At 43.7% G+C, this 15,653-nt stretch overlaps 1 protein-coding gene across 10 annotated transcripts in view; it reads right to left on the bottom strand.

The window, feature by feature from the left end:
- The window catches only part of MAP2K5 (mitogen-activated protein kinase kinase 5), a 260,220-nt gene that overhangs the window by 27,892 nt on the left and 216,675 nt on the right, over positions 1 to 15,653 (bottom strand). For 6 of the 10 annotated variants that reach the window (XM_059180906.1, XM_059180907.1, XM_059180905.1 and 3 more), the window contains 2 exons: positions 13,358 to 13,419; positions 10,324 to 10,369 (listed from right to left, as the gene is read on the bottom strand). In XM_059180906.1, the coding sequence (XP_059036889.1) occupies positions 10,324 to 10,369; positions 13,358 to 13,419 (108 nt within the window). The remainder of the gene's footprint in view (positions 1 to 10,323; positions 10,370 to 13,357; positions 13,420 to 15,653) is intronic. The other 4 variants (XM_059180913.1, XM_059180915.1, XM_059180911.1 and 1 more) reach the window with 1 other exon arrangement.

Here is a 15,653-nt window from a genome sequence, read left to right as displayed (position 1 = left end):
CAGGCCTGGTCACTGCGAGAAGACAGGCGCCTACTGTGAGGCGCTGGGAAAAAAATTAACTAAAATCAGGCTGTATGAAATATTTCGCCTTTCAGTATATCACAGGGGTTGGAAAGTGTAAACAAGACAAAAATCGATTCCTTGGTGCCCTCAAATCAATCCCCCAAAATGGTTAGGGCATCTGTTTCTGCTAAATTTTGTTTACATCGGCAGATTTGCCTTAATTGCACTTGTTTATCTCCCATTGTCCCTGGGGCCCTAATCTCCCGATTACTAATACTTAACACTCATTTCACATCTAAAGCTCCTTCTAATCCTCAACAGGTTTTGGGGGCTCTTAAAATTATTGAAGCCACAGAGGCGGGAGACACAGCCTCTTTGTGAAAGGGACATTTTCTTATCTACTACCAGCTGGGCCCAATCATCACCAGGGATGGTGACAACAAAGGTGCTAAAAGGCTCTTCCACAATGACTGCTGCTCCACTGGGGATTCAGAGGATAAAAAAGAGCTTTGATGGAAAAATCTGAACAAGAGGCGAGAGCAGTCCAGCCAAAGAAAGTTACTGTCATAATCAAATGCTGTCAATCACCATGAAAATCCAATTAAAAATGTTTCCGCACGGCCCTCTTAAGTGGAAAAATGTACCCTATTTATACAAATTTTTGTCAACTCCACACCAGTCCCACAATTAGAAAGTCCTGCTATTAATTGAATCCCCCTCCGCACAACCCCCCCCCCCCCCCCCCAGTTTAAAAAGACACGCAGGCCATCCAGAAGCCTTCTGAGGGAGGTGAGACACACGTAGGCTATTGGTATACAATTAAGAGTTAATCGGGTTACATTGGAAAATTCCATTTTTATTTGTGCCCAGGGAACCTCTGCCTGAATAAACGAATGCTACCTAGCCTCCTACTTCAGAATCAGTGACCATTTACACAGAGAACGGAGAAACGGTAAACCAGGATACTGGAAAGAAACTAGTCCATGCTCCAGCAAATGTCTCTCGGTAGACCAAGACCTAATGTTTAATTCTAATCTTGAAAATTAAATAGAGGACAGAAGGCCCAAATGTCTCTACTGCCTTTAGGCAGTCTCTAAATGGCCAGGCGAACCTCAAATTATCTGCAGACAGATCTGGCCCCCCAAATAACTGTTATCCACCAAAGGCCTCGCTGAAACCACAAGACTCCTGATCCCCAAAGGTCTCTCTCCAAACTGCTACAAATTAAAAAGCAAACAACCCATTAAACAAATCCAGCTGGTTTCAACTGTAAATAGGAGGCTTCTAATATTTTTCCAGCCCTTGAAATTCCTGGTTAGACTCATTAATTATTGATAAGAATTGCATCTTTTTATTGGAGTGTACTCCCAGGAAAACAAGTTTGCTGTCTTCAACGGCAATTCCCAAATCACGGAGACTAGGCTTCAGATCTTTCTGTATTTCCCCCACAAACGGCTAAATATCTTCTGGTCTTTTTCAACTTAATCCATTATTCCCGAGAGCTAGGGGCTGGGGCGGTGTGCATCAGATATGCTGGTAGATAAAGACCATGGGGTCCCCCTGCTATCAATCTAAACAAACGAAGACGGTGCTGGCCAGGTGGTCTCCTCTAGATCTTGGCTCTCCGATGACCTCCTGTTTCGGAATTAACTGTCGGAGGCAAATTCTCAGGGGGTCAGGACACATGCTGAAGGTGCTGAACACTGCCTTGCTCTTCCCACATGTCCCATCCTGAGGTGGGATGGCCAGAGCCCTGGAGTCTGCTCTGACTGGTCAAGCCCATGCTGTACTGGTTGTTACATGTCTTGAATGTTATCCCTGCAAACACAGCAACAGCCTCAAAATGCCTTTATTTTGGCACCAAATTATTTTACCCAGATGACCTCTGGGTTAAGTCAAACAAAACCCCTTAAACGAACCATGTCTTCTAGTGTGGTCAGCCTAACTTATATTGTACATTACAATGTACAATGTACAATGTCCCGAGATGGCTTGTTCCTGGGTGAGTTTCCTCGGCTTTACTGTGTGAGTTCTTGGAGAATAAGAACTGTTCTGTTTGTCTGTCTATTTGATGTCCAGGACAGTGTTTCATTGAGCAGGATGCAAGAGATGGGCACACGCCAAGAGTAGGCGATAGTGAGTTCTCTTCCTATAATCAGAGCGGAGACTCGCCTGAACGGCAGTTGCACACAACCATGCTGGACACTGAGTCAGAAGAGCATGACCCTCTTCAAGGTGCTTACAATCTAGCTGGAGAAAAAAGGCATTAAACTAGTGAGTTTCACTTCCAGCTGCTCCTGGAGAGCTTTAAAAACAAAATAGTACCTGTTCCCTGGCCCAAGCACCAAGAATTCTTTCATCTGGGCTGGGATCCAGGCTTTTTTTTTTTTTTCCCTCTAATTTTTAACGACTTGGATGATTCTGATGAGTTGCCAGCATTAGGAACCACTGTACTACCTGGACCGACTTGTGACTAGAAGATGGATACGTAATTCTGTGTAGTTAAGTACCGTTCCAAGTCAGAGACTAGATTCTGGAGTGCCTCAGAGAAGGGGGCAAGCACTGTGATAGGGAGAAGGATGGAGACCTCTAAGGATGGGGTTGGGGGGTGTTCCAAACTGAGACCACCCCCCAAATCAAAGAAACTACCAATGGGCTGAGTGGTGTCAAATGAGGAACGGACGTGCAACACACGCCCAAGACCCAGCTCAGCCCCCGGGAATGCGGCGTGACGTCACAGAGCAGTCCCAGAGTTCCATTTTGCTGCGTCCGGGATAACCAGACTATTCTTGCGGTCAAGGAGCCATGGCCTCACTGTGCCGTGAAATGCGATGCTGGGAAGAAGACGGTTGGCCCAGGCAAACAAGAAAGAAGCGCTGCAGTCAGGAGTTCAAAAAAACCGCAATCTTAAACAGGCAAATCATCACCGTATTAAGAGATCTGACCTGACGATGGAGGAAAAAAGTTATCCTTAACTGGGAAATTAAAACTGTTAGATCACCATGATCAAGGAGTGACAGATTTTATCTATCTGTATCTCTCTTGCTACGTGCGTGTATATAAATACACACCCAAACACACACACACATTTATCTGCTAAAGTCTCGTGAAAAGATTAAGCAGTCACGTCTGCGGGAAAACAAAGCTTGTTTTCTGGGGTTATAATCTCTCTGTTCTCGCTGAAGTGCTAACGTGTCATCAAAAATTCAAATTAAAGCTGTCTGATTTAGTGCGATCTCAAGCATCCAGGCAGTGATTCTGCCGTTGTAATTATGTGCAATTAAAGAGCCAAAATCAACTTCTGAGTAGTGGATTCCTGTTTATAAGCAGACACAAACAGATGATTTTAATGGCCTTTAGAACTTGAAAATAATAATAAAACAAATCATTCCGTGGTTGTAAATTGGACCCTCTGTGGAGCCCCCAGGCTTCTGTGATGCTATCTGTGCTTGAAGGAAATACTTAGCTGAAGTTACAATCCCAGCCAGGGATTCTCCCTGCAAATTCCGGGTGCCTTAGCTAATGAGCTGATTTGCACCTCCAGATGAGTAACCAAAAGCAAAAGTGATATCTGCAAGAATGGGTGGCCAGACACACACAGGAGTCTGGCCTTAAGGGTCTGTTTTAAAACATGCTCTTCAAAACACAGGCGAAAGCTCGACGGAGTAAATGACAACCAAGTCCATAACTGCTTATTAAATCATCGTTAGTATCTTAAAAAGTTCCAACTGCAAGTATAGTAGGTCCATGAACACCGTGCAAGGGGGCTGCTAAAATGTGCCTCTCTGCCTATTTGTGTTTGGGATACAAGTAAACTCTGGATCAAAAGAAACCGAATTGAGACCTGAACTGAAATCAGGAGTTGGATGCTCAATGGACTGAGCCACCCACGCGCCCCTAAAATCATCATCTTTTTTTTTTTTTTTAAGATTTTATTTATCTATTTGACAGACAGAGATTACAAGTAGGCAAAGAGGCAGGCAGAGAGAGAGGGAAGCAGGCTCTCCGCCGAGCAGAGAGCCCGATGTGGGGCTTGATCCCAGGACCCTGGGACCATGACCTGAGCCAAAGGCAGAGGCTTTAACCCACTGAGTCACCCAGGCACCCCTAAAATCATCTTCTTAATTGTTCAGTTCATTCTGTCTATTTGTCTGTGACCTAAAGGTTTGGGTCTAACAGTGGTGAATGAAGTAATTTGCTGTAAATCCAAAAGTTTTACTGGAACTGAAGTGCTGGAGAGACAAAAATCTAACCTGGTGATTTCTTCAATTTCTAAAAGTGACCATGCTGCATGCAGATGGTTATCAAACCACTGATTAAGTGCGAGACAACCAGCCAAACTATCGGAAAATGTAATTACAATCAGGTTTGGATACACAGAAAAGCTACCAGTGACAATTTAATAGAGAGGAGTTAAACAAGTTAACAAGTAATTAAATGTTTAAACAGATTTTTCTGGAGCAGTTTGGTGTTTATTAGCCCCCAAACAATACCACCTCTTATCCGTAGAGCCTCTTCTGAGAAATGAGATGCCTTCAAGTTTGCAGCTGCTGGGATTTAGATGAAGGGGGAAAAAAAAATCTAAAAGCACTATTTTGATTGTAACTGACATCCCTCCCCCCACGATCCACAACTGCTTTTCAGATTCCAAGTCCCATGATTTACTTGCTATCTAAGCAAAATGTCAATTGCAAAATTTCAATTGCAAACTGCCCTCTGTGTTTCTTCTTAGTAGCATGAACGGAAAAAACGAAAAAACCCAAACCTGAGAAGATACTGAACGAGGACGCCCTGCTCTGGAATGTACCACGAAATGCACAAAATAACGGGCATTATTAGAGCCAGAGGAGAAAACCCATGTTTTTAAACAATTACTAAAGCAGTATAGTAGCAGCATAAAGACAATTTCTGCGCCAGCTTGTTTCTTTGAAATTCTCTCTGCCACTGAGCAGCTAGAACAGATAATAACTATTAGTAAATCAAACTCCTCTGCAATATCCAGCTGTGCCTCACGCATTTACATACAGATAGAATGGGTATATGTTTTTAATATGTATGTGATCCGTACTTTTACCACAGCCGAACTGCATGCCACAAAGGAGGAGGAGAATGGGAATCAGATCAGCATGAGATAATAAAGTGGCCTAGATAAAGTATTAGCCAGCGATTGATCTCAAACCGGGATGCTGCTTCTTCTGACCTGATTACTTACTATGCATAGATTCCATTAAATAGAGCTTAGACAGGGGAAGCTTCTGGAAATACTCTAAATGCATAGAAGGATCTACAGTGCTCTGAACCCAAATTGTAACTGCGGAGGTGCCCACAGCCCGTACCCTCCCTGCCTGAGTCAAGGCCCATGTTCAGGATAGGCTGGCAGGTTAAAGGGCCAGCTGCCCGCTGGTGGGCAGCCTTCCTCAGTCCCACGGGGAGGGTCTTTCCTGTCCCTCCGCTGCGCCAGGCCAGCACCCTCCGAGTGAACGCCTCCCTCCTGAGCTGCTCGTCTAGTTCTGGCTGCATTGCACTAACTAACAGAATGAAAAGGCAGCGAGGGAGCTTAACAATCATTCAGGGTCACGGTCCCGTTTGAAAAACTGATGACAGTCACGGATTTCTCTTTTCACAAAAGAATGCAAATCCCCACACGCATACGTGATGTTGGATGTAATTTCAGGGGCTCTAACAGACTTCCTGAAGTCATGGACCCAAGGTCAAGGACTGGTGATCTCATGCATCCTCTCCGTTTTGCACATGAAGACACTAAAAGCTGGGAGGGAATGGGGAGCTGCTGGCAAGGGAAGGCAAGTGTGGAGGCTTTCCTGTTAAAGTACAGCCAGACCACAGCTACCAGAGAACCCTACAGGAAGAAGACTCATTGGGCAGAAGAATTCTCTGTGGCTCACGTGAGCAAGGGTCTACCCAACAATGTTCTCACTGTATCCTCTATTAACAAGTTGAATAGCAAAGCCAGATCTGAACCTCTCCATCTCAATGTGCTCCCATCTCAAGCCATCTGTCTCTGAAGTTAGGGGTCTGATTTTTATTTTTTAGGTGTCCTTCAATCAGATTATTGACATTTTGGGAAAAGGTCTCCACCACCCTTGTTTCATCACCTTTTCCCTTCTTGCGTCCTCGCCAATCCTTTCTGATGGCAGCAGCTGTCCCCCACTCCACAAAGCCGAGATATCTCTGTCGCATTGTCCGAAGCCTGGTGAACATTCTGCTTCCATCTCCACAGGGCTTCTACAGCCTGGAAACATTTTTCTAAGTTTGCGGGTCCTACATCACAGAGCTGGCGCGGCGCTGACCTAGGTCTTCCCTGTGATTTGTACCAGCGTGCTGTAAAAGTGGGTTCTTTCACAATGGAATCATGTTCTTATGAGCAGAGAGAGTGCATGTGGGGGTGTCAGCATGTGGGAAGTTCTTGGCCACCTGCATGGCTGGCTCTCCTTTGTTGGGTTAACGCTGGCTCCTGATTCACGCGATGGCTCTCGAAGGACTGAAGGATGAAGGGCTTCCCTGTACCTGAATGGGAGTCCACTCACAAGAAAAGGTGTGTGGGGGGTCGGTGTGTTGCTTCCATGTCAGGTCCACGTTTTCAGACTTGGACTAGGGTTTCTTCTCTAAGAAGAAAGGGTTTCTCCTATAAGAAGTGGAATTTTTTAATAGATCGCCCAGCTGGTGGCGAATGCGTTGCCTATCTAAATTCCCCCGTTGTGGGTTTGGGACTCCACGAGGCCAATGTCAAAGGGATTTCTGTTCCAAAAGGCCCTAGAGGTCTCACACTGCTCCGAAAAAGTCTGGAGCCTCTAATACACTCATGCTTGACCCAGCCTGTTTCCTTGACCTGGAATGTCCCCTTGAAAACTCTCTATGAAGTTCCGTCCATCCTCCAAAGGCCCTTTTCCAATGCCACCTTCTCCGTGTAGCTTTCCCCATTTCCCCAGTGAACCCCCAGAGAACTCTGCAGTTCTGAGTTACTTTATTCCGGCAAGTTGCATACTTGTTGTGTCTCCTGCAAGACTGGATGAATGTGGCTTACTCTTCCTTGTGTCTTCTACTGAGTCAGGCACAGGATATTGTACATCACGGTCTAATAACACCTGCCAAACTGAATTGTTTATCTGGTTCTGAGATCTCCCAAGATGATCTGGATGCTACTGATGGGACTTCTGAATGGGTTATTTATGTACCTTAACAGATACATGCCAGACACGTATATCAGCTTACATGAACTCTGGACTCCCCAAAGTGTGAGTGTTAAGGGAATTTCTTCATCCAGCTTTAGCATACTTCCACTTAGAACATAAAAACTGATAACCGTCTCAGGAACAACCACACAAAGTAGAATTAAACGACCAAACACCTAGATGAGTTCTAACACCGGGATTTTAGTGGCTTCAAGAGTCTAAACTTTAGCTTTGAGACTGACATGGCCAAACACTGCAAAGATGATGGTTTGAAGACTGGGGTATTATGGATATAAGGTAACTGTGGCAGATAGAAAGTCAAACACTGCTCGTACGCCCACTGTGCACATGACCCACCCCTCCCTGCGGTCTGGTTTACTCAGGCGGGGCTCGCTGTGCTTACCGGCGGTCTCTGGTGATGAGTCTGTAACTCTCAGTATTTCTACCCAGGCTTTGATTTTCTTCCTTTGGTTTGGATAGTCCTGCAGGCCTCATGGTTGATATGGCCCAGGCTGTGTGGACCACATCAGTGCCCTGCTGGCCGGTGCTACCGTGCTAGGGAGATAAACTGCTCTTTTTGAGAAAGGCAGGTCCCCACCCACAGTGACAAATGTCCCCTCCAGTTCACGCATTCCAGAGCATGTTCTCAGCTTCCAGATGGGAGCACCATCAAATAGGTTGTAGGCGGGGAGGGAAAAGGAAAAATTAAAGCCATTAATATGCTGGAAGAAATAAAGAAGCTGGTTCCTTAAGACTGGGCTCCTAGGACGTGACTCACGTTCCTGAAGCCAGGTACAACCCAATTTCTCTCTCATCCCCTATGTGGCTCAATACCGTGGTCAGAGGCAAGCAGGGCCCAACCCCCTTGACCACAGGAGCCTCACACACATTCCAAGCTTTCAGCTTCCTCACCGAGCCCTTTCTAAGCCGGGTGCCTCATGAGTGCTGTACCTGAGGGAATATGTTCATTTAAATCCCACTGGGAGCAGTCCTACAAATGTTAAATTAACTAGAGAACCGGGCTTCCTGTGACTACATTTTTCATTGTGTTTTACTGATTTATTGATATTTATTAATTAAAAATGTGGGACAGCACACACCAGGGTGTACAGTTATAAAGAGAGAGATCAAGATATGTATCACTTGTCTCTCCATACACACACACACACACACACACACACACACACACTTTCTTCTCAAGCACTGAAAGTGCGCACCCTCTGGCCTTGTCTTTATGACTTGCTGCCCTGGAGCTGTGCTCCCCACCAGGACATACATCCATATGCATGGATGGGTGTACGTGCGATCCACAGTGTTTTGTTTAAAAGTGGCCAACTCATTGCAGCACGGAAACATGCATTTACAAACAGATATCTGTTTTATGAAACCCTATTCCTTTGTTTTAATAGCTGAGCTATCCAGCCATAGCATAATAATGCACAAGGTAAATGGGTCTCCATCTCTAGAACCTGTTCCAAGTTTTCTCAAATGTGACTAACTGCAACAATCTCCCAACCATCCAAGACACGCCACCGCCAAAAGACCAGTTTATTCCAGATACGATACCTGCACAGTTATAAATTGCAGAGGTTTTTAGGGGTGAACTTTAACTTGAAACTACCCTGAAAATGGAGATTTGCTCCAGGGGTAACACGAGGAAGGACGCTACCTTCCTGGAAAGCGCTCATGACGCAAAAGGGAAACTTCCTGTTATTTTCTATTCCGGGACAAAAGGTGTATTATGCAAGAAGTTGGGGCATGTAGGGTGTTTATCAGGATGGCATACAACGGATGAAACCCTCTGAACTGGTATCTGCAAAATGCTTCTTGTTTAAAGTGGTGACAGAAGACTGGTCGGGGTGTGCTCTCAGTGCAATGGTCTAAAGACAGGGAATGGTGAGCACACAAAACAGGAGAAAGAGCAGACTGTAATCATTAGTTATAATGCTCGATCCCGGCGTTCCTTCTAACAGCTTGTGCGTTGTCAAATCAACAATCTGCACTAAACAAATGACCATTTGGGAATTGCTAGGGAGCGTCTCTGTTCCTCTCCCTGCTCGACTAAAAACTGTCATTCGCCATCAAAGAAAGCGGCCTTGGAGCTGAGAACACAGCACCCGCAGCTCATAGTTGTCTCTTTCTGAGGAAAGACCAAAGATTCACATTAACTTGATCTTTTGCAGCCAATCTAATTTCATTCTGCATGAATCCAAGAGGACTCCGCGCCACGTTCAGAATCTCCTGCAGGACACCGCGAAAAACTGAATATGCTGACTTGCTTTTCTGTTACCGATCCTCTGGGTGCTGAGAGGCGGTAACAACAGAGGAGGAGGAGTAACCCAGATTAACTGGTGACCCTTGCGTGTAAGGCGGAGGAAGAGAGTTTTACCTTAAGTTTCTTCCTTTTTCTTTTCTACAGTGAGAGATGGAACCCAAGCAGGAGGAGTGGTAGAGGAGCCCAACACGGGGCTCGATCCCAGGACCCTAGGATCACTACCTGAGCCAAAGGCAGACACCTAATGACTGAGCCACCCAGGTGCCCCCTCCCTTACTATTACAAAATGGTGGTGGGTTTTTATTTTTTAAAAAGATTTTATTTATTTATTTGACAGAGATCACAAGCAGGCAGAGAGGCAGGCAGAGAGAGAGGAGGTGGCAGGCTCCCCGCTGAGCAGAGAGCCCAATTCAGGGCTCAATCCCAGGACCCTGGGATCATGACCTGAGCTGAAGGCAGAGGCTTTAACCCACTGAGCCACCCAGGCGCCCCTTATTTTTATTTTTTAAAAATATTTTATTTATTTGACAGACAAAGATCACAAGTAGGCAGAGAGGCAGGCAGAGAGGAGGAAGCAGGCTCCCTGCTGAGCAGAGAGACCCTGGAATCATGACCTGAGTTGAAGGCAGAGGCTTTAACCCACTGAGCCACCCAGGCACCCTGGTGGTGGTTTTTTAAAGAGTAAAAACTACTACCTGAGGATTTGGGCTTCAAAACACTACCCAAATGGAGTAAGTAATGCAGTCTCTCTTAAGAGCTGTGGATGTTTTAAACTCCATTCCAGTTCTTTTAGCAGAAGGTTAAGCACAGATATATAACCAGAGAATGCTAACGTAATTAAAGCAATGTACTTACCATCAGGTCCTCAGGTGCTGGTCTTTCTTTGGGTTGTTTTCGCATGCTGTTAGAGGAAGAAAAGCTCGTCATTATCTAGATCACGCATGAATCTGTGCTATACTTTCCACCATGGACTATTTCCCCTGGAATCTGAATGACTTCAAATTCACCGTGTTCAATTCTTGGCCAAAGTATTAGCATATATTCCCTTTCTTTTATTTGGGCCTTTAATTAATCAGATTTTGGGGAATCTCATGAATCAGAAACATAAAGATTTTTTGGGCGGGTAATTATTCTTGCACTACATATGAAGAATGAATTTAAATTTACCTAATTCCACTTTTGAAATAATTGTGGGAGGAAAAAAGCGGCAATATTTCTTCCTGACTTAGTTTTCAGTTTATTTCAGACTTAAATCTAGGCAACAATAGACTTCTTTTTCCGTAACTGGGGTCAGTAATAAGAAAAAAAAAAACATGACTACCAGGTCAAATGAGAAAATATTTTATTTCTTCATTCTGACTCTGAATGACAAGTCATAAAAGAAGTCAGGAATCTAGATAATGCTACAAAATTACAAATGGGCTGTTATATTAGTTCAACTTTTATTTATTCTGGCTACAATGCAGGTCGATATTCTTTAAACAGCTGAGGGGGGGGAGTTAAGTTTGTTTAAGGTGCTTAAAGGATCACATTCCTCATACAAAATGCTGCTTGTCTGACATGCAGTAAGTATCATCAGTAGCTGCGTCAGGTATGAAGGCTACGGGATGAAGCACTCACATGTGGGACTGATGTGACTACAAGCAGCTACCTATCTGGTGGCCCTTATCCATACCAAACTCAGGGAGTCTGTGGGATAAAGTCATGAAAAGAGACTGCTTCTTCTATTACTTGAAAATCACACAGATGCTTTTTCTTTTACACAAGGCAAACTCTAACAAGCACCAGGAAAACCTGTCATATGATCCCTGCATTTGCTGACAGTATTTTCTTTTCTTTTCTTTTCTTTTTTTTTTTTTTGAGTAGAGAGACTTAATGATCATTTGGTAAGTAAGAACCGTAGTTATGAACCATTAATGACATCAAGGACATTTGCCTTCCCTATAAATAACCATATGCACCTCTCAAATACTGCATTCATTAGCAAGTAATTCAAGCTGTCTCGCCAGTGGAGTTGGTAACAGTCCTAATCTGACATTCCAAAGTAGCTGTATCTCTTGGGAAAACAAGGCTATTACCCACTATCATTTCTGTTTCGGCTTGACATCTGTGGAAATTTCAACACAGGTTACCCCTCCCCCTGTCTCCATAAAACTTTTACATAGCAGCTGATTAATTTTTTGGACAGAAGGAAGGCAAAGCCTTATCTGCTCCCCTCCCACTTCAGCCCAGAACCGGCCCCACCCCCAAGGGGGTCTCAGGCCACACAGTGAGATGCACAGCCCTCCCGTCACAAATCCCACAGCGCCAGGCGGGTGATGCCCAAACCAGGGCTCCAGGCAGCTTAGGAACGGCATGGTTTGTTTTTCAATTTCTGCAGTTCAAAATGTGGCATTCCCATGATGGGCTGCTTCTGAGTGTTTCTAGGAATTCCACATAAAGGAAATTAAGAGAGATTAATACACATTTTTGGATAATGGGCTCTGATATTATCGATGAGCTCAGGATTCCAGTGTTCAGTGGATATATCTGTTTTTTCTAACATGGGGTGCTTTGGAAATGAAACATCTGCAGGGTAAAAATAGTTTTTAAAAGCTACAGAATATTAGATAAGTCTTTTAAATAAATAGAAAGTGTTAATAAAATTTTTAAAGTCAGGGCGAAAAAAATCTCTTCCTCACATGTTTTTCTATGGAGTATAAAGACATTATACATGGAGTATGAGACATTTTTATTAAGAGGTAACATATTACACTTAGTCAAAAAGGTGATAAAGCTTGACATTTATATTAAGGAATATTTCTTAGCTTCACTTTAGTGTAATCATCAGATGGATCATGGCGGGGGAGGGGCAGGGGACAGTGCACAAATGTTTTGGTTTGGCAAGGACTCCTGACTGCACCATTTCCAGGCGCCACAGGAAGGAAGGGTTCTGTTTCCCACCACCGAACAGGACTCTAAAGGCGTGATGAAACGGAATTCAGTGGACTAGGGGAAGGCAGGTAGAGGTAGCTGTGAGTAAGTTCCGGAATGTCCCGAAGAGTTTCTGGTTAGTTCTGCCTCTTGCTTTGTAGCGATCATTGCTAGGCTCCCAATTTCCTTCTCTTTCTCTGTGCTAGGGAGAGGCAGAGGGCAGAAGGAGGGCAGTGGAACAATGGGGCCGTCCACAGCCTCCTGGGTGCTGCTGAATGGGGAAGAGGCAGGTGGATGCTGTGAAAGGGGGACCCTCCACCTACAGAGGGGGAAAAGGCAGAGGGTTGGCAAAGAAAAATGCGTGTTTCCTCAGGTGTAAAATGACACCGACGGCCCCTTTGACCTGTGGTTCCTCCCAGTTCTTTAATGGTTCAAGTGGGCCTAATGGAACCATGTTTTCATAGTCTTTCAAACATCAAAATTCACTGAAATGGAACACCAGTATTGTGTTTAACACACAACCAAAGATAAAAGTTATTTACTGAAAACCCAATGAATTAATAAACTATGCTGCTTCCACTAAGTGACAGACAGTTTTATGGGTAACTTGAGGTTACATTAATAAAAATAAGCTTCATATGTCTGTTCAATAGGGACTATAAAATTGTGTTTTTCTTAAAAAAAAAAAAAAAGAAATTGGATAGCAACAGTATCTGTGCTCAAAGAAGGAGCCTGAGTCTCAGCAGTTTATTAAAACAGAAAAAAGCCTCTAAAGTACATTTACGACCCTTTGTATAAATAACGTTTACATAATTTAAACAATTTCTTCAGCTTTGCTGCCCCATCTGCCCAAGGCCCCGAAGTCCCTCCCGTCTCCAGGAGGAAGCAGGGAGAGCCATAAGGTCTCGCGGAGCCTGGGAGTTAATGGCATGTATCATTTACATTGAGGGCATGGCATGTTTGCAAACGGGCTCACCACTGAGTGATGAAATGTACAAATGGCTCGGAGAACTCTCCAACCGGAAGGACGGGCGAATCCTGGGATGGAGGAAAAACAAGTCACCAAAAGTCACAACAATTCCTTCTCTTCCTTTCCATGCGCCACCCCCCCCAACCCCTGCCCAGCTCCCCCAAGGAGCAGGATAAAGATGAATCTATAACAAGGATTTAGCACCATGTGGGAAGGAAAATAAGGCCTCATCCAATTAAAAAGACTGTCTACACCCTCTCCCACATGTTTACGTAAAAATGCCAAATTTAAAGCCACACACATTTTACAATGGTGAGAAACATGAGAGCAAAGAGGGAGGGGAGGTGGAAACAGGACAATGATAGCCACGGGGTAGGAAAGAAGGTACGAAAGTGTAAATGAGAAATTAATGATTATTTAAGTAACACACAAATGGTCTTGTAATTAACAAAGAGCTGTGAAATTATTCTTGTGTTGACCTTTGTTTCTTTTACTGGATTTGCTATTTATTTACACTTTCCTTTTTATTTACATTTATTTGTATATTCAACTGCTCTTAACTGCTTGCTGAAGCATTTGGGTCAGGTTTTTTGGTTGTTTTTGTTTTTTTACTTTAATAGAAAGGCTTTTTACAGGGAAGCTGTGTCCTGAAAAGAATTTTAGTCTATTTGCCAGTCTGGGCAAACTCGTCACATGTGTGAGAAAGGCTGTGAATTAAGGACCCAGTGAAAAACTCCCACCTTGACCACCAAACAGAACTGGGGCGGAGGTGGGAGCCACTTAAAAGAGCAGGAAACAACGAAGCCACAAATGACAACCACTGAGTAACACAGGGAGCAAACCCCATTACCATTTGCAAAGGAAGGCTTTAAGAATTTAGGAGTTTTTCCAAGAATGACAGAGAGCGCCACTGTGTTTATAGTGTAGCGGCTCAGGATGTAATGAAATTACACTGCAGAGTACTTTAACAGTCATCTCATTAGACCTACAGTTGGAACAAGAGAGCCACATAAAGTAGGCAGCTGCAAATGACTCCATTCCCATCTATTCTCATTTGCTATTAAAAATACCTTTCGGCGGCTTTTTTCCTCTCTGACATCCCTACACAAAGTGCCCTGCAAAGTATGATACATGCACCTATTTAAATTAACAAAGGAATGACTTATTTTAATCTCACTGTGCTTTGGAGTGCTTTGGCCATTTGGATGAGCAATATATCATTACATACAACCTTCCAGCGCTGCAGGCAAGAAACTCAGAGCATGCAGCATTTGGTGGGAGCCAAACAATTTCTCTAGCACACAACTGTGTCAAATGCGTGCATGTATTCATTATTGAGAACGAGAGAAAATAGCTTTGATGTAGTGGAAAAAAGAAGATGATAAAAGCACCTCTGCAATATGCGTGTCATTATCAATGGTGGCAGATAGATACAACTGCACAGCCTCCTATGTGATTAGTAAATATACATATAATTGCTGTGGCCAATTATCAGAAAAATGAGATCGGTAATTACAAGACAGAAAATTAACTAGAACTCTTATTAAGGCTTTGTTTCCAATTCAAACAATTGGAAACTGCTGGAAAATACAATTAAATCAAAAGGAACTGAGGGGGTCAAAGCAGCCAAAAAAAAAAAAAAATAATAATAATAAATAGATCCCAAAGAGGTTAAAAGAACCTCTGTGAACGAAATGATCCTTAGATTTTGCCTTTCTGTCCTCTTTGAATTTACTCTATTCATCCAGATCAGGAGAAGGTTAGTAATCATAAACTTAAAATTCTCATCAGTAGAGAAAGGCTTCCGAAAAGAAAGGAAAACAAAGGAAAATGGGAGCGAAATAAAATCTTGCCAAGTTCAAAGGATTACATGCAGGCATTACACAGAGAGGACATGAAAAACAGGGGGCTGATGAAACCGTCCACTCAGAAGAAACAGGCGTGCAACAACATGACAAGTCTTCGATAAAGGTACTATAAAATGGCCACAGAAGTCCCATCGGTTTGAAGAGCAAAAATAAAACATGATATCAATTTCAGCCCGGCCTGTTTTAGGAAAGCCATATATATATCACGGTGCCTGCAAGATTCTACAAGGCACAGTTCAAGAAATGACATTTCGCTGTCTCAGAAACGGTTAGTACAAAAACGGTTCAAAGTCTGAGGTGCAGAAACTATGGACCCCGATCAGGAAGTCAGTCCTCCAAGTCATCATTTCTGAAATTCTTCTGGAGGCTCTGGTCCTGGGAGTGTCTGAGTAGTAGTTGATTTTAAATGCGATGTTTAGGAAGATAAAAGCCTA

This window comes from Mustela lutreola, chromosome 7, assembly GCF_030435805.1.
Source record: "Mustela lutreola isolate mMusLut2 chromosome 7, mMusLut2.pri, whole genome shotgun sequence".
Lineage (NCBI taxonomy): Eukaryota > Metazoa > Chordata > Mammalia > Carnivora > Mustelidae > Mustela > Mustela lutreola.
The sequence above is the reverse complement of the archived record's forward strand: the minus strand, read 5'-3'. Positions and strand labels throughout refer to the sequence as shown.